Source organism: Cupressus sempervirens, chromosome 7, assembly GCF_028749045.1.
Source record: "Cupressus sempervirens isolate cs-2001-9-10 chromosome 7, ASM2874904v1, whole genome shotgun sequence".
Lineage (NCBI taxonomy): Eukaryota > Viridiplantae > Streptophyta > Pinopsida > Cupressales > Cupressaceae > Cupressus > Cupressus sempervirens.
In genome coordinates this window covers 595,754,037-595,773,453 of record NC_143124.1, presented here as the reverse complement: position 1 = coordinate 595,773,453, position 19,417 = coordinate 595,754,037, and the positions used below count along the sequence as shown (strand labels likewise).

Here is a 19,417-nt window from a genome sequence, read left to right as displayed (position 1 = left end):
TGCAGTTGGGTGTGATTATCAGTTTGATGGGAACTCAGGTTTGGACAGAGTTGGTATTTCAATTGCATTGAGTTCCAATGGGTTGTTGCCTTCATCAACACCTCAAGTCAATTTTTAGATGATTCTAATGTTGATGTCCGTTATTTGGGTGTTGGTGCTACAGGAGTTGTTTGTACATAGTAGGGATAGTACGCAATTCTACCTTTGGGATCCAGGTGGATTGTGATGTCTATTTTGCTCCAAGATTGCTTGGGGACAAGCAATCTTAGGGAGGGAGGACTGTATTGTCCTCATTTTTAGCAGGTTCCTGTAATTGGCCAGGTCAGTTCACCATAGCGACCCTTGTGAGCTGACAATAGGATTTGAGGGTCTTAGTTGTGTGGTTATAGGCTTTCCAACAGCCTATGGTGTGTTTTGGCTCCATTTGAAGGACTTATTATTTATACTAAGTCAATCTGTTGGTTCCAATGAGCTCAGTTGAGTCAGAGGAGTTGAAGGATTCTCTCTGTTTTTATTTCGAGCTTCTGATTTGGGCTCCAAGAATCTTGGAGGGAGCATCTATTTATAGTAAGTCACCCCGTCAGGTTCATTCATCATCTTTCATCATCAGGATCACTTTGGTGTTGTTAGATTTCGATTGTGATGCTTCTTCAATTGTTTTTGCAAGACGGGTGAATTATTATTATTATTCATCTAAATACGTTGAGGTTGCTATTTTTGTTAGTGTTGTTGGTTGGTCACCTTAGTATCATTGCTCGTTGGAACCGGGACAAAAAGTTTTAAATCATAGAAACAAGAAACAATGGCCTTACATGTCAGAAATTGAAGTTATGGTGGAAAAGGTCATTTTCGAAGCAAAAAGCAATTAATAAATTAGTTTATAATGGCACTTTATTATGTTTTAATGTTGTGTGTGGGAAGCTTCTTAAGTGAAGTTCATTTGGTAAACTTTGTGCCGTTTGGAGATTATAAATATGAGCCCATTTGATGAGTAAAGTATCTAATTGATTATTTTCTTTTGTTGCCTGCGAAGAGTTTCTGAGTTTGCTAATTTCTTTGCCCTTGCTGAAGTATAAGGATTTGGAATTAAGAAGTGCCTAGTAATTCACAGCTGAGGTATTGTGAATTAATTCTGAGAATTGTCTTAATTAAATTATAATATTTTCCGACTATTATGTACTGTACTTGGGAATTTCATTGTGGCTGGAGAATTTGTGATTTGGAACGCCATTATTGTCTATTGTTTGGCGTGGTTAAAGAGGAATGTATTGTGGCTATGATCCCTGTATTTGGAAGCGATTTCAAATTTTGTGTAAGGCTGCAATCAATTATTGAAGGGCAACAATCAGGTTTTAAAGCACCTATGATTATAAGCAAGGAGCGTGTATTTCTGAACCTGCGAGTAATGGATTATTTCTTAAGAGCTGCAATCCATATTTCATCTATTAGAAGTCAATTTCTAGGTTCATTATTGCATTCTTGTAAATTTCCAAAAGTCAATTTTTAAACTGAATATTAGTAGCATTGCCATCAATTATAGAATTACTTCTGAATTGTTTAGTGGTGTTCATTTGTCCAAATTGATAAAGACTTAAACTATTAAAATTGTGAGCAGTTGGCTGTGAATTTAAAGCATTATTTATTGAGTGATAATAATTTTCCTGCCAAATGTTTGACAAAATATCAAACTGTTGATTAGCAAAAGCAAATTGATGTTTGTTAAGGATATAGCATATTAAGGGTTATTACAATTAGACACAACAATACCCTTGCTGTAAGCAATAATTGAAGACATTGCATGCACTTGAAGAATAAATCAGATAATTAGCAGTCATTGTTGTAGTTGCAAGTTTATAATGCATATTAGAAACAACAACATATAATTGTTTAAGTGAAATCAATATATTGCATATTCCAGATTGATCAATTAGATAAACCAAGCAAATTGTTAAATATCATAAGATGTCACAAGATTATCTGAGTATCACCCTCATCTTGTGAGATATCATAAGATGTCACAGTCTCACCCCTCATAGCATTGTATTAGCTGAGTTTGGAGCTCATCCTCTCAAACTTGCCTTCATTTTTTACTTGATTTGGTTTCTTCATTTACTTCGTGGTTCTATGGAGTCGGGTGTTGACCGGCACGGATACTCTCATTTGTCATACTGTTCTTCTATTGAGATTATGAGATCTGACACCTCTACTAGGTCTCCTTGTTGATACGCACAGGCCACCTCTTTGTTGGGTTCGATTGGTATTGAGATAGATCGTCTTCCTCCTTACCAAATTTCACTTGATGCTCTTGCTCATCTTCTCCCCTCACGTCAGGAGTTGAATGAGCATGTCAAATAGGATATTTACAGACATTACATTACCACCACCTAGAGTAATCCCTCGGGAGGTCTACGACCTAGGATGGCCTTCTATGCTAAGCATTCTCTTGTGATTCAGGATGGTATTATCGTTCGCCCTGCTTATCTCTATTGGCGCTGGAATCATGCCTTTAGGCTCATTCAAGGTTGGTTCTCACAGACTTAGAGCTCGGACCGATCACCATATGGATCAGGTGGATCAGATATGTCAGTTGTGTACTTTGGCAGAGGTTGAGGCTAATATCCACTTCATTTTTTGATGCCCTCTTTACTATGAGATCAAAGGGAGATTTTACTGCCTTTTCAGAGATTTTTCTTCTCTCTCAAGGTTCTTTAGCTATATTGATCAGCGGTGTCTTGCACTTTATCTTCAGGAGGCCACCCATCTTCAAGAGATTACTCTACAGTCTTCTATACCTTAGAGGCGTACTTCAAGCCAACTCATTACTACCTTTTTCTCTCCCTTGTCTCCTCCACGAGATTTGAAAAGGCCTTCTAGTACTTCTCATACCAAATCGGTTAGACACTACACCACTCTCTCCAAGCAGTGACTGTCCTACAATGGTTCTACACGGCATTCTAAAACTGTGGATTGTTCACGGGTTTACCCCTCTATTACTGATTTCTTTGTGACAAGGAAGGACCCTTAGTCCTTACCTTGTCTTCTTTCTTGTTTTGTTTCTGGCTTTTGTTTCTTCTCAGTCACCATTTGGTGCTTCTGCTTTGGCTGGCTCTTCTATTTGTATGCTCAGTCCCATAAACCTTGTTGGTTTTTCGTGGACATTAATAATATTATCTTATCTTATCTATCTTATCTAAAACAAATACCTGTCAATTGCACAAGCATATCGACTATCAAACATTGCACCTATACTTATCCTTATAGGTCATAAGGTGAATACATTTGCAGCATATTTAATAAATATCAGACAATGCTACACGTTCCATGCCAATTTTGCATAGATTCATATATTTATAGCAGAAATAGCAATTGATATTTGGTGAAACAACTTGACTTCTTTCTCATTGCAATCATTTGACAAATTAAGAAGTTGGAATAAGGTAATCCTCCCTATTTCTTAACTTGGCCAAAAAGGTGACATTACAACATGCACTTTTTAGACTGATTTTAGAGAAGAATTTGGAACCTTGAGATTGATCCAAAAGGTCATCAATGCATGCAAGTGGTTACAATTTTTTTATGGTTATCTTATTTAATGCCTAAAAAGCAATAGAAAGATGCTAAGTTCTATCTTTTATGCACAAGAAAAGTGGTGAAGCACATGGAGACGTACTTGGTTTAATATAAACTTTGGACAATGAATCCTAAATTTGTCTTTTAATCTCACCACTTTGGAGAATCGATTGTCAAGACAATGGGGCATTAGGCATAGGTGTGGTGGGAACAATGTTGATAGTGTGATTGATTGCATGTTATGGGGAAAATGTCTTTGGCTTTTAAAATACATTTGAATATGTTTGCGACAATTTTTCATTAGTAGTGTGGCTTGGATATAATTACTTTTACTTAGAATTATTCGAATAAGGACTTATGAAAATTAGATTGATAGCTTTTCCTACTTGTCCGAAACTAAGTACTAGATTTGAGATGCTCTTAGTACATTTTCTTAAGTACATCTTGTTCTCTCGTTGCATTGTATAGGTGTTAATAAAGGTATCATAATGAGATTTCCCATTATGCTAATAGGGTTTTCCTAACAACAAACCAAAACAATTCATGGTCATCATGTCACACCAAATGCAATGGACAGGACATCTGTATCTGATCTGAGAATGAATCATTATCCTTCTATCTAAGTGAATATGGATGAGGGTGTGGATCTATTGGAAAATAAAATATGTCCACAATAGACTTGGCAATCAATTTTGTCTATGAGTCATTGTCAATGGTACAATGGGCAGAAAAATCACATGTGAGGTGAGCATAAATAATGAACAAATTGTCATATCCTCCTAAAATACAATGATAGCTCATCAAAGTGACTTAAATAAGTCTACCTTTCAATTCATCATATGTCCTATCATCACTAGAAGTCTTGATAGGAACATTTTCCTCTTCCTCGTCATGAGAATATAGAAGAAGAGTCTTCTTCAATTTAAAACATTCAATCTTTCACGTCCCTTCCTTTTACAATAAGTACAAATTTACCATGTTTCTTTGTGTCTAAAGGAGAATGAAAAGAAGAGGAAGGAGAACAATCTCTCTTTAGAAAGAAATTGTTGTGGCTGAAAACCTGAAGCTTTCCTCCAAAAAATGAAGGTTAAGATGCACGATAATCATAGTTACACCACCCTGGGGGACGGGGGGACGGCGAAACGGGGGGACAAGTTTCCGGGACGGGGGGACAGAGGGGCCTTAATTTGGGGACGGCGGGGGGACGGTGGGGGGACGGCGGTAGGGGACAAGAGGGGTGTATATATCTATGCATATGGTATTTAAAAATGTTAGTTATGAAAATATGTATTGCAATATAGGATGTAAAGGTGTAAAAGAGTGAATACTTGAAACATTGCATTGAATTGGAACATCGAACATTAAACATAAATAGTTGAATTTGCAAATAGTGAATAGTAGGATGTCCCCCATCCTCGGTGGAGGTGGTGGAATCTAGTGGCACCGCTGGGGACGGGGAGACGGAGTCCCCAAGTCTCCGGTGCGTTGAAGTCTCTGAGACGTCGGGCAAAAAGGGGGGGGACGCGTCCCCGTGTTACTATGACGATAATAGGTTGCAAGCTTTTCTTCTATCAACTATGCTTGGTTGAATGCAATATCAAGCATTCCCAATGTAGCATATTTCAACTCTCGAAACAAATATTCTCACCATCCACTCTTGAAGTCTAGAAATCTTGCACTCGGGGTAGTATCCTTGGTCAGTTGAATTGGTGTATGTAATCTTGCAAATAGACATATGCTGTCCTTGTCACGGGAAAAGTCACTTGATATGCAAATCTTGATCATAAATAGGAAGGATAGAACTTCATTTTTTCAAATTGAACTTTGTCATCATCAAGGATTTCACTATAGAAAAAGTTAAAACCATGTCTTCATGTCAGGAATTCATGTGTAGAGCACATCAAGAGCTTAAGATCCATCATAGACTTGACCTCACAGTTGCCCCGAGATCAGTGGCCTTTGGGACCAGGAAGTCGTTCAACAACAATATCATTGACATTTTATCAGTCAATGTGATTATTACCCGTGAGTTCAACAACTCACTCAGTCCAATTAGCATCCATGTTATTGCAAGTTAAAACCAGTTAGATTCTTTATAAATGCCTCCCAACAATAAGAATGGACTACCAATATTCACCAGCACTCAACAAAACTCAAGGTTTCACATAAATTATTAATTTGAGAGATTTATGAAATATGGAAGGAAACCACTTAACAAGGCTCTTTGAAATTCTGTTAGACACAATGTGAGAAATTTTCATAGAAAAATACCAATCAAATCACAATCTAGAGAATCAATTATCTCCTGGGCAAACTTAAGATATATTTTTTTTTTTCTAAATTTGGGAGAACTATAGTAAACTCTTATAAAGTAAAGAATATTTAATTCTTTAGCTTTTTCAATAAAACCATTCAAATTAATATTAAACCAAGTTGTTTACACAAAACCACCTATTTTTCTTTGTCCTACTCCTCACCAACTGCGACAGCAGCCTTAAAACTGTGATATCTTTCTCAGATGTTAATGAAATTTGAAACTGTAAAATGTTCTAGAAAGCTTAGACTGATATTTTCGAAACCCAAAAACTTTTTTACAAAATATTTCATATAAAAAATGCTGATAATGAAATAACAATATGGTTTTTGAAAGAATATTCACAAATTAACTAAAAAATGGCTAGTTTTAAAATAATACTAATGAAATGCTTTAGTAAAAGTCCCCTTTATATGTTGATGGAGAAAGCTTCCAAAATCAGCTCATATTGATGAGAGATACAAAACAAATATTAAATCAAAAGGATTGGAAAGATCAATCCAAATCCATGGACCAACTTGTATGGAAATGAGAAAGATAAAAGGCAGCAGCAAACAGAAATTAGATTCTACAAATCAAACAATAATCTCTGCAATACAATAACACTGCAAACCTGTATTTCCAATATACCTAAACAAAGAGAAAAATATAATATTATATAAGCACTAAGTACCCAGTTCGGGTTCAGTTCCAAGTTCATATTTCGAGGACCGGTTCCCAAGTTTGTCAAAATTTTGTAAAGGGTTTTGGGCTTTTTAGTACAAAAACATGTAAAAGTTTTATATATATATATGAAGCATGAATTAAAATTAGAATGTAGCATAGTAGCATAAACACATTTAAACAACAAAAACACCATAAACTTGTAATCATAGTGATCATACCATATTATATAGTTCGACATGAAAGATTCAAAGTATTAAAAATAAATCATAGCATCAAGTTCAAGTATCATTGTTTCACATTCATTGTTCAATTAATGTAATAAAAATCTACTAATATTCTAAGTTCTTCAATCTTCAATTACTTCTTCTCTGGCATTAGTTGACTCAGCAATACAGCTAAGGCCAATGGAATCAGCAGGAGCACCAATGGTATTGGCATCAAATTCTTCAAACAGTGACAATGACAATGAGAGGCCACCAAAAGCATTTCATAACAACCTTTTAGGCATCTAGACGTCAAAATTTTATTAAATTTTGCAAAAAATGCACTTTATTGCTGTCCGCAAGGTCCAGAAAGCACGTGGTTTGAATTGAGTTCAAACTTGGTTCGATTTTTTTGACCTGGTTCACCCGGGTTCGAACCAGATTGAACCAGTAGGCAAAAATTGGAACCCTGCCCGAACCGGACTGTGAACTGGACCCGAAGTTTGAACTAGTTCAAACTTTTGTAGGTCTCGGGGGTCCAAGGACAAACCATGGTAACTTAGTATAAGCATGAATATGCCTAAATTAAAGATTTGGATATATAATCTAAAGCTTAATATGAACTGGAGATAATAGCAGTGTGCTATCTTATAGAAAAAAAATTAAGAGCTAGCTAAATAAGACTATCCTCCTAAAACCTTGGCATATAATCTTAACTTTTGACCTTTTACATAAGATAAAAATAACATAATAGTAAAATAATAAACCTGTGTCAATAGCTATAACTTCTGTATACCCTACGAATCCTCATCAAAGATTGATAGGTTACTTGCAAGTTTCGAGCTGCATTTGAATTTTCTAGACGAAATCACCCCAGTATAAGACCAAACTATTCTTGTAGCTTGCATGTGGGAATTTTCGAAGGTAAAATCTGCTTCTTTGGCTGTCAAAATACCTCCGATTTAGGCATTTGTATGCTACGAGGTTAATCTGAAATAACTCGAGTTTGAGGGTGATATTTGGTGTCTAGGACCTTGTATAAAAATTGCCCTTGAAGAGTATGAACACTCAGTTTGCTGCAATCAGTTGCCAAAAGTTATTTTTCATGCTTTGTAGTCTTCCAGTAGTTCGTGGCTCAGCCTCTTCAGTTCTGAGATAGGAAGGACATTGGTATATGGTTTGGGAGAGCCTAAAAACTTGTAGTAGAAGAGTGCAATGATTAAGCCCCAAAGAGTGTTTTATTTATGCTGATGATAAACTTCAGTTATTTGCTACGCCAGGTCCACACATTTTGGACTCCATCTTATTTTCAGATTATATGTAATATGCATATCAAAAAAAAATTGTGGTGAAGTGTTTGATTAATGTACATTACTTTTATGGATCTTTCCTATGTATTGTTCTTTTATAAATGTTCTCAAAAAGTAATTAATGGTATCTGAAAATTATTCCAAATAAACAAACTTATCTGTTGCCTCATTGCAACTCATCATTCATAAACTTAGTTAATTAGCAGGAAATATAATATAAAAGTAGGTGTATTCATTACAATGGTAAAACTGTTCAAAGAGAGTGCACCATTATAGGCAAAGTTACCGATTCAGGTGTGGATCGGGATGCAGATGAGCGAAATTATTTTTGGGGGATGCAGATGCATTTGGGTATATGTATATATATGCAAAGAAATGCATTTTCATTAGCCTTGAATTGAGAATAAATGGATTGTTCTAGGATCACAGATTCGCAGATATTGCCAAAATCCTCAGTCAAAAACCACAGATCCCCTGAGCTGGAAACACCATTAGATAGGATCGCATCTTTAGTCTTGTCAATTATCTCCTTAACATTTGTAATGGAAGACACAAGGCATGGAAAAATTAACAAACAGTAGAAATTGATTTGTGGATTTAAATCTGCTGCTACACAAACTCTCAGACACATTTTCTGTCTCTAACACAAAATGCTCTGCAAATGCCCTCCATATGCAAAGTAACCAATTCGTCAACCTTCAGATTTAGCAATTCTGAATTCTTTCTTCTCTGCAAGTCTAAACTGGATATAACTCTTAAGTTTTAACCAAATAATAGAAGCATACCCAGAAGTGCCTCAAAGGCTTCCACTCGCATCCAGATGCCTGGGAGACACTTTCAGATGGCTTCCAAGGCCATCTGCCTCGAAATGTGACTCCTCAGGCATCCGCTTCTGCCTCCAGTTCCAGGATGCCCCTTTCGGCTTCTACAATTATAGGCATTGTGATACTGCTATCAGGATTCAACTATGTAGTTTTTAAAGTCAAACTCATGACCCATGTTTTGTTTGACTCAAAAAACTACATAGTTGAATCCTGATAGCAATATCACAATTTGACTTGCTGTGGGAAATATCTCCAGCTTATTAATTATAGGTATTGCCAATGAAGCCAAGTCTTTATTGTATATAATTTATCTTTCAAACTGAATAATCAAAGTTCTTTTTGAATTTGTGCATGAGATTTTGTCTTCAATTCACATTACCAAGTCACAGGGCACACGAGGGTTTACTGGAAATACAGCTAACAATCTTTCAATATCAAAGCATACTGTTGAGATTCAAGAATCATATTTCAATGATTTTATGAATTTCTCATTTATTCTTGTGTGTCACAGGACACATAAGTGCTCACTGGAAATGATGCTAAGATTCTTTAAGAACCACACGGCGTATGAATAAAAACATGTTGAATGATTATCATGAGTTTGAAACAGGTGCTATGACTTAAGTAGAGCACAAATATTGAGTCAATTAAAGCATCAACTTAAACATACTAACCTTCTTCATCAGATAAACATTGATATTTTCAATTTTGGATTCAGCGAAGTCACCCTTTTTATATAATTTCTTGCCGACATTACCGGAAGCAGCATAAAGGCTTTCTGTCGTGTTGTTGTGACAGTTGCTATCTTCTTCTACCAGAACCCTATGAATGTATTGATCTACCTGCAAATTATCAAGAAATATTATCAATGCTTAAAAGTGGGTTAATATAATATCACTGGACTTCCAACCAGAGATCTGAACATAATGCAGCATGAACGCATTATTCATCCACTCACTTGCAGGACCTCAAGAGCTTCATTTTCATTTAGATCAGTAGCTTACACTCATAGCTAAAAGTGACACGCCATGCTTCTGAACTTGGACAACCGGCATTTCCATACTGTAAGTAGGACTAATCACTGTTAGTAGCAAGCTTTTCTGTCATAATACTTCAAAGACTTGCTATTTATGATGTCTCTGTGCAACAAGAGAGAGCTGATGCTGTTTATCTTATCTTAAAGATAACAGTGACTTGGAAATTACATTTACAAAATTAAGAAGTATGTCAAATGAAGTAGAAATTAATAAGCATGAAAGATGATGCCATCTTTTCACTTGCATCAGCGAGAAATATGCACTGAGGTTTCTAAGAACTCTTAATTTACTTTCGACAAGGTAATCTGCAAATGAAGGAAAGAGGACATTATAAAGTTATCTTACCCATCTGGACATGTTGGCCACCTTAGCAGAGCTGTGAAAGCACCTATTGACCATAACAAGGGAATAAGATGACAGAAATGAAGCTAACAACATTAACACAGAGATAAAAACAAATTCTTACTAATGAAAACCTGATTGATCTTCTGAGAGTGGTATTGCAAGAGGAATTATCCCATGTCTAGCACTTGGAGAGACAATTTTTTCTCCTGTAAATGACAAGAATGGTGCTTTAGCAAGCACTTGGATAGAAAGTTTTGCAGTTTTCAACCTTTTGGAAAGAAAAGGAAACTGTATAAATGCTATATGTGAGAAAGATTCAAATTCAAATGGTACTAGAGAGATTCAAACTGACAGATTGAATTTACTTATTATGAATGAGCTATTACAAGCTACAATCAAATGTGCTTGAATTATATTAACATTTCAGAGTCTTAATAACTAAAAACTGAATTTTGTTTCCACAATGAAAAGAAAACAAGAAAATATTAACATAATTTTTATTTGGTTTACTAAGAAACAGCAGCAAGAATGTCTGTTACACTGACATGTAAGCTACAAAATATCAATATGACTCCAAATGTAGAAAACTCAATGGACTCACCAAGATTTGCGAGCCCTGTGGCTGGCTGAGTTGACTCGCCTTGAAATCACAAGCCGAGTCCCTAGCGAGTCCAAGTCAAGGAATTGCATGTTTTTAGGAAGGGCTCACAAATTTTTAGGAAACGCCAAGAACAAACTTAAAAGCCCTCTGTTTTCTTTGTCAAGTCCTAGCTGAGTTTTTTGCCAAGTCCTATTTTTGGTTGTCGAGTCCAAATTTCCAAACTATTATTCCAAATGTACAAAATTGAGTGTCAATATATACACTCCGTAGATGTTATTGATGCACATTCACTATAATCAAAAGAATTATTCCAAGAAATTTCCATTTGGACCCCAATGCAAAGGCTATATTAGACTTGAAAGTACAAGGTATAGAGAATAGCATGAAAAAGACAGGCTGCAGGCTATTATAGCTTCTACTCTATAGAATAAAAGGAGATGAGAAGAAATTGGGACCAATCCCCAATGATGAAATTGAGCCTCTAGAATGGAAAAATTCCAAAATTACTTCAAGGAGATATATTTGAGCATTTGTCAAGTCATTAGAGTTGACGGATATATATATATGGGCATTTTTCAAGTTATCGGAGTGGATGGAGATTATCTGAGCACTTGTCAAGTCATTAGAGTTGATGAACAACCAATAATTCCAATGTGAGCTATGGTGTTGGTTTCCCACAGTCAACATTGCCTGCTACATACATTTTGTGATTATAGGAATTTCCTGGCAAAACCTATGCAAGAAGTACTAGAGAATGTGAAGTGGAGGAGGAGCAAGTCTCTTAAGTGGTAATCCCTATTGTGCCACATGTATTTGCACGGGCTATTTGATAAGAAGGATAGAAATTAGGGGCAGAATTAGTCTCAAGATAACTCCAAAATGGAATTATAAAGTTCGTCCAATTATGGACTTCCCATCTCAATACACATAATCTTAATGGTCATTTTTGTATATTTGAAGGTTATTAACTTATCCCAATTTTGAGGAGGCTAGGTTTGAAATGATCAAATTGCCACAAGATTTTCTTGAATTTTTAGGACACCCTGACTTGAAACAAAAACCCAACAGAAGGCCATAATTGGATTATTAGTTCCTCCATGAAAATAGTCATTAGGTCTTTTGAAGCCATCATGCCACACAAATTGCCAATTTAGGTACCAAAAAGGATTGTTCTTTTAGAAGCCATGTGACAAATGAACAATGCCAAGTTGGGAGATACTATTTACAAATACAAAAGAGTTGGATAAAAATAGACCACATAACCCTAAGGGCTTTATCAAAATGTTGACGAAATAAATTAGTAGGGTTGGATATGAACAATAGCATGAAGGAGAAGACCTCATCAAAAATCTGCAAGAATATAACTAAGAAGGATTTAAGGAGAGAGATATGGACAAGAATAATAGTGGAAAAACAATGATGAAAAATAAATATATAAGATAAATTTATTAATATCTACAAGAGACCATAAAAGGGGTCAAAGGGACTAACAAGAACAATAGAAGGGGCCAACCCACAACAAGGACACCAAACAATGCTCGAAGAAAGAAAGAAAGAGAGAAACAAAAACAAAAAGAACAGCCCAAAATAAAAACTTTCCCAAATGTCACTAAGGATGTTGAACAACCATGAAGAACCTCAAAACTAAAGGATAAGCAATAGTATCAATTAGAACCTTGGGCCGCTTTAGAGTGATCCTAAAAGAGGAATGCCACTAGTGATTGGAGCTCCCAAATCTAGAACAAGGGGCAGAGCCAACCTAACACTTGGTGTCACAAGTTGAGTGAAGCCCTGTGAAGAAGGAAGTAATGAGTTGACCAAGTTAAGGTGTTACAGGATGTCGGTGCTTGAGCGTGTGGTCTTGGAGCCTAATGGCTTCTTAAATATAAAGGGCAAGACAACTATGGTTTGTTTATCGCAAGATGGAGAGAGACCACGCCTTCCTAAAGAGGCAATAGAAAACCTTCCTTTAATCTCATAGTACAAAGGGCAAGGAAAGATGAAGTGCTCCTCCCACTTAGCCTCAACGCTCCATAGTTGGGAAATTCTATATATCCTATCAATATGATGGTTGGTCTCACACCAAAGCTGATGTAAAGATGCTCTGAAAGAAACAAGGGGGTTCCAGAGAAAATGAAACTGGTGGTAGGATAAGTAGGAAGGGAAAACAATAAGTTTGTCCATTGGCTCCAAAAAATTCTCCAAATAAAAACCTATTTTAGGAAGAAGAGCCCCATGGGGGTTGACCCAAATAGTGCAAATGACCTACATGTGTATGTCATCTCTCATATACCTATTCAGTTCTTGGTGGGGAGGAAAATTGGAGGGGAGCATCAAGAGAATATTGGAAGGGAGGAAGGCAATCCATCTCAATCCTATGGACCCAAGAAGGGCCAAAGTCTCAGTGAACCATCCACGAGCCCAGCCAAATCAAACAATAGAAGTAGTGGTAGACTAAAAATACTAAGCGAGGTAAGGGTATGGATGACATCCATAACCTGAATTAGAAAAAACCTCAAAGGCGATGAAGGTAGCAAACTATATCAAGGATGGCCTCAAGCCCAAAGGGACAAGCCCCAAACTATGCAAGAATAATGTTTTGCGGGATGGACTACTTGCACTAGATGATGTGCCGAAGGAGGAGAGTCTAAAACCACTCAGTAGAAGCCCAATTGTAATCCAGGAATGAAGGACCCCACACCACTGAATCATAAAGAACAATAGGTCTAATAAGCTATGTTCCATAGAGTTTCCAGGAGAGGGAGGTTTTAGGAGAACAAAGCAAAAATTTAGGGGACGACGATTAAAAACACAGGGGATATTTTTATATAGAGAGATAGAATTCAAATATGCATATCATAACATTCATAAACCATTTGCCATAGACATTCTAGAAGATCAATACACGGAAAATTATCAAATGTCAATTACTAAGTACTTCCATTATAATAATATCACATGCAGATATAGCAAAAATCAAAATGTCTAAAGGCTCCAAGTATCATGCATGAAATCAAAATGAAATAAAGAGAAGCCCAACTATAAATAATAAGTAGCAAATACTAAATGCAATCTTTCCTCACTATTAGTGCTGCTCTATTTTTTTTTCTTCCTCTTAGCAAGTATGTCAAATCTAAAAATGAGTAGAAGAGTTAGTGTTTTAGTGTTTTAATGGACCAAATATGGTTTGCATATTTTTATTACATCTTTAAGACAACTAGGGCCTACGCGAACAATGAAAACTAAAAAAAATTGGGAGGTGTTTTCCCTTTACCCGACTAGCTGGAAAAAAAGGGGAAACCTAATATTTCGGGGACAGCTGGGGGACAGTAAAGTTGTCCCCGATACTGCTGGCTATTGCCAAGTTTCCTAAAAAAAAAATTCCCATTTTGGGGACATTTTTTAATTTGGCAAAAAAGATACGACAAAAATCCATCCCCGTTTTGTCCTTCGGACAAGTATGACCCCAAAATTGTAGGGGACGTGTCCTCATGGAACACTGCTAATAAGTGTATCCATAAGTGTCAACATGATTAGAGTGTCCTATTAGTGTTGTTGAAAACATTGTCAGTCGAGGATGGCCAACAAACTGTACCTTATTTATCTGTGACCAAAGAGGAAGTCTCATGGTAAAGAGAGGGCCGAAGAACTTGACCCCCAGGTATGTGTATGAGGAAGATATCTCCACCTCCAAACCTATAAAAAGAAATGGTGAGAAGACTAAAGTGCATTGAAGACCATCACCTTAATCTTCCCCTAATCAACTGTCAAAAGTCGCATCTCAGAAAAGGACACAAGATGTCATAACCCTATACTTGACATATGATATATATATATATATATATATATATATATATCGGTGAAAGGCTTTTGCCAATATTTATTATTTTTTGAATTTTACATTGATGTTTATCCCCAGGAAAAAGAATAGGGAAGAAAACCCACGATCTAGCCCGAGACGCAAACATCCTATCTATTTTATGATACAATTGCCTCTATTTTTTAGCAAAGGGCTTTGAGAAGGCATACCTTCCCTTGCATGAGAAACAAAACTTAATACATCATTATTGCATCTTCAATCTCTCTCGTATTTACATTACTGAAATTCAACTTGCACTCTCACTAATAAACTTCGTTTTGAAGCTTGATTGCTTTTAAATTTCCTGCTTTATTATGTCCTCACAATTCCAAAGTTCAAAATTCAAGTCACCTAAAGTTTTTTCCTATATACTTTCTTTTGGCTAAAATCCTTGTTAGTATTAGTGAATCAATCAAAAATCCTCATAATGAAAGAATTGCTCGTCCTAGAGTGATAAGTAAACTAATCGAATATTAATGCACCCTATTATCAAATCTAGATGTGAAATATATTTGATCCTAAAGCTTTTATCTTATATTATTCTGTCGGAGTTTTTTACAATTATTAGATTATTGGCTAATTTGATTGTTCTTTATTAGAGAATCTTCATCGTCTACTCCTTTGTTCGCTAATGTATCATATTTCAAATATATATAATTCTAAATATATATATATATATATATATCGATCAAATATTATAAATAAATGTGTAAATATTGTTGATTATGATACTAATCAATATAGTAAAATTAGTCAATAAATAATAAATAAAAATATAAGACAAATATTTCATAAAGAAGTTGACAGCTAAGGATGAATAATTCATATATCCAAAAATATCTATTATCAGCATCAAGTATCAAAGCAATTGTAATCCTTATATGCCTCAAATATTTATTCTTATTTATCAATGTCTTGAATAAACAATTTTATTCAATAATTATATCAATAACCCAAGTCACCGATTTAGATTCTGGTACGGATGCAGGTTGAGAGATTTGGGTTTAAAATTTGTCCAATGTTTTGGGGGTTGCATTCAGGTTCACTTTGTGTTCATTCATACAAGATTTTTTTGAACATGCATACATACATACATGCATACATGCATGCAAAAATATGCTGCAGCAAATAAAGTCATACACTACTACGCCAGTATTAAAGCAACTTTGCAAAATACACATGTACCTACCTACCTACAGGAAGACCAGGGGCGCTGCTAGAAGACGGTGCTAGAAGACCAGCTGCTGCTGATATTTCCACACAAGGCAAGATATTTCTCAACCAATACCCACATTTTTATTCATTTTGAAAGTCACATGGCTCAACTAATAAACATTCAACACACCATTTGCAAAGCTCTCTAATAACCCCAACCGGCTCTAGCTTTGAAAAACTCCAATTTCTTTACTAATCAGTTGTATGACATTTTGTCAAACACTTGGCAAGCAAACTTTGATAGATCAAATATGTTGTTCTTGGTGGTTTTGTATTTAATTCGAGAGTTATTTGCATATAAACATGAAATGAAATTCTGATTTGAAAAGTAATTCTCCCAACACAAGAATAACTCTGAATTTTATTCAATAAAATTAATGGCTACAATGAAATAAATAAATACAAGAAATGAACATGATAGTAGAATGGCTCATAAAATGGTTACAGCAAACCCCATTATGCTCGCCCTATATAACTCAACAAATCCAACTTAGCAGATGCATTGCAACATTGATTCCAATAATAGTCACATCCACAAGTATGGACAATAAACAATGTGTAACTACAACAGCCCAATCTTGTTGCAAACCTCATGCCAAACGGCTGATAAAGATGTCAGCATCAAGGTGAATATACACGTTTCCAATTAATGCCCAAGTCTGCAAAATAACCCAAATGCTTAATTGCAGCTAACTCTGGTGCCCAGAATGCAACGTCTATGATGCATAAAACTCCCAATTGTAATTGATATTTGCAGATGCCCAACTCAGCCAATTACTTTCAGTATTTAATGCTCTCAATATGCAAATATTAGAACAATCAGCTGTCAACAATAAATTGCAGCTCAATTGTTTCAATAAAATTCTCAACACTTCAAACCCTCAACCAACAATAAAGAAATTATAATATTCAATTGGATAAATACTCCTCAGCCATAATTAATACAGAAAGAGGAGATGATGATAAAACTCAAAAGTCCACAATACCTCAGTTGTTAATTCTCAAAATTAAATCTACAATACTTCAGCTGTATATCCCAAACCCTTATACTTCAGCAAGGGCACAAACTTCAGAGTAAAAAATGTCACAAAGACAACAAGAGAAAAATAAGATAATCAAATAATTGGATGCATTTCTCATCAAATGGCCTCATATTTATAATCTCCAAATGACACAAGTTTCCCAAATAAATGAAACTTCCTCCATACAACATTAAAATATAATAAAGTGTCATTATAATATAATTTATTAATTACTTTTGGCTCCAGAAATGGCCTTTTCCACCATAACATAATATTCTAATTTCTGACACACAAGGCCACTGTTTCTTGTGCCCACGATTTAAAACTTTTCATCCCAATTCCAACGAGCTATGATATTGAGGTGACTAACATACAACACCAACAAAAATAGCAACCTCGGCATATTTAGATGAATAATAATAATTCACCTGTCTTGCGAAAATAACTAAAGAAGCATCAGAATCAAAATCTGACAATACCAAAGTGATCCTAATGAAGAAAGACAATGAATGAATCTGATGGGGTGACTTACTATAAATAGACTCTCCCTCCAAGATTCTTGGAGCCCAAACCAAAAGCCTGAAATAAAAATTGAGAGCATCATTCAACTCCTCTAACTCAACTAAGCTCATCGGAACCAATAGTTTGACTTACTATAAATAGTAAGTCCCTCAAATAGAGCCAAAACACACCATAGGTTGTTGGAAAGCCTATAACCTCACAACTGAGACCTTCAAATCCCATTATCAACTCACGAGGGTTGAAATGGTGAACTGACCAAGCCAACTATAGGAACCTGCTAAACATGGGGACATTACAAGCTCCTTCTGCGATTTTAATTTTTACCAAAATTGAAATGGACAAGAGACTTATTCCCTCTTTACTTATCCAAAACAACCCAGCACACGACATTTTATTTCTAAACTTAGGCATTGACTACTCTTTCAAAAACTGCTGAAGCAAAGCTTTCAAATACACATCTTCTTGGTCATCATAAAGTAACATATTTGTCATCATACCTTTTGTGGGATATGGATGCTTTGTTCAGCCATATTTATCTAATTTGGTTGCAACACTTGTTTCTTTTCAAATATCCTTTGAAATATTTTTGTCATCTATAATATGTTTGTTAAGGAACTCATGGATTCCTTACAAAGAAAACAATTTATACGGGTTACTCTAAGGTTTAGATTGAAAAAAACTATTAAAAACTCTAATAAAAAATTTGAAAGTCATAAACAACCCAATTCGGCTAGCATTCACCCAAACTCATCCACATTCATTCTGAACTCGCAAGACTCTTTCCACATTCGGTCAAAAGTGGGTGAAAGTCAACCAAGGTCATGTTGTTTACTTTACAGCAAATGTGATAGGGAAAAAATGAATTTAGACGGAATCTTAATCGACAATGAATGTGCATCGAACCGACTTCCGGCTTTGGGCCTTTCCAGACAATGTGGTAACTTAGATAATAACATTGAATATATTAATATTATCCATAACACACATATATCATTGTTCAATAAATCAATATCAATACCTTTACAAATTAATTAAAGACAAATTAAAATTAAAATTAATAAAAAGAGGATTAGTCTAAGTGGTTATTATAAAATTAAAGTTAATAGAAACAAATTTAAAGTAGGAGTCACAGAATTTAAGACCCATGTAAATAAATTTAATAAATTAAATAACACTGGCTAAACTAAAATAATATTAAACAAATTGTCATGGAATTGAATTGGGGTAAATAAACATTAATGACTTGTGACCATTAGAAAGGTCACCACCTTTTCTAGCCCAACAACATTAATAGGTGGGCCTCGGTCCATGAAAAGGGAGGAATAAAGGTATAAACAAAGACAATTATTACCTTCATTTGGTACTTATAAGAGAAAAGGAAACGAAGCACCTAAAATACACAGAAGGAAAACAAGTTAAATATTTTAAAAAGGTACAATTTTCAGTTACCACATAAGGGACTAAGACCCCCATTAAGGTAAGTAAAGGAATATTATATATTTAAAGTTTTTCTTCAAATTATTAATAGGTCAATATATATATATATATATATATATATATATATATATATATATATATATATATATATATATATATATATATATATATATATATATATATATATATATATATATATATAATGTTAATCATACATGTGGAAATTTGCAAATATATGAATATTTAAATTTTTTGACTAGGGGTATCCATGCAACCTAGCCTAGCACCCAGAAGCCTAAGGCAAATTGGGGCAAGACTAATCTCATGAGGACGCACCTACTCACCGGCAGGAATTAATGCATATTAAGAAGAAAGCCCTCAGATACGAATATTATTATGAAAGATAATTAATGCTCTATGAAAGGGTCAATATAGCTCCTTAAGGGAGAAGAGATTGATCCTAAGCTTTGTAGTGTCAATATGTGAGACTAA

At 35.1% G+C, this 19,417-nt stretch overlaps 1 protein-coding gene across 4 annotated transcripts in view; it reads right to left on the bottom strand.

The window, feature by feature from the left end:
• Nucleotides 1–19,417, bottom strand: part of LOC149548148 (protein IN CHLOROPLAST ATPASE BIOGENESIS, chloroplastic-like) — a 134,848-nt gene that overhangs the window by 20,884 nt on the left and 94,547 nt on the right. For all 4 annotated transcript variants that reach the window (XM_089792171.1, XM_089792175.1, XM_089792172.1 and 1 more), the window contains 4 exons: nucleotides 10,401–10,475; nucleotides 10,270–10,312; nucleotides 9,892–9,949; nucleotides 9,562–9,729 (listed from right to left, as the gene is read on the bottom strand). In XM_089792171.1, coding sequence (XP_089648297.1) covers nucleotides 9,562–9,729; nucleotides 9,892–9,949; nucleotides 10,270–10,312; nucleotides 10,401–10,475 — 344 coding nt within the window. The remainder of the gene's footprint in view (nucleotides 1–9,561; nucleotides 9,730–9,891; nucleotides 9,950–10,269; nucleotides 10,313–10,400; nucleotides 10,476–19,417) is intronic.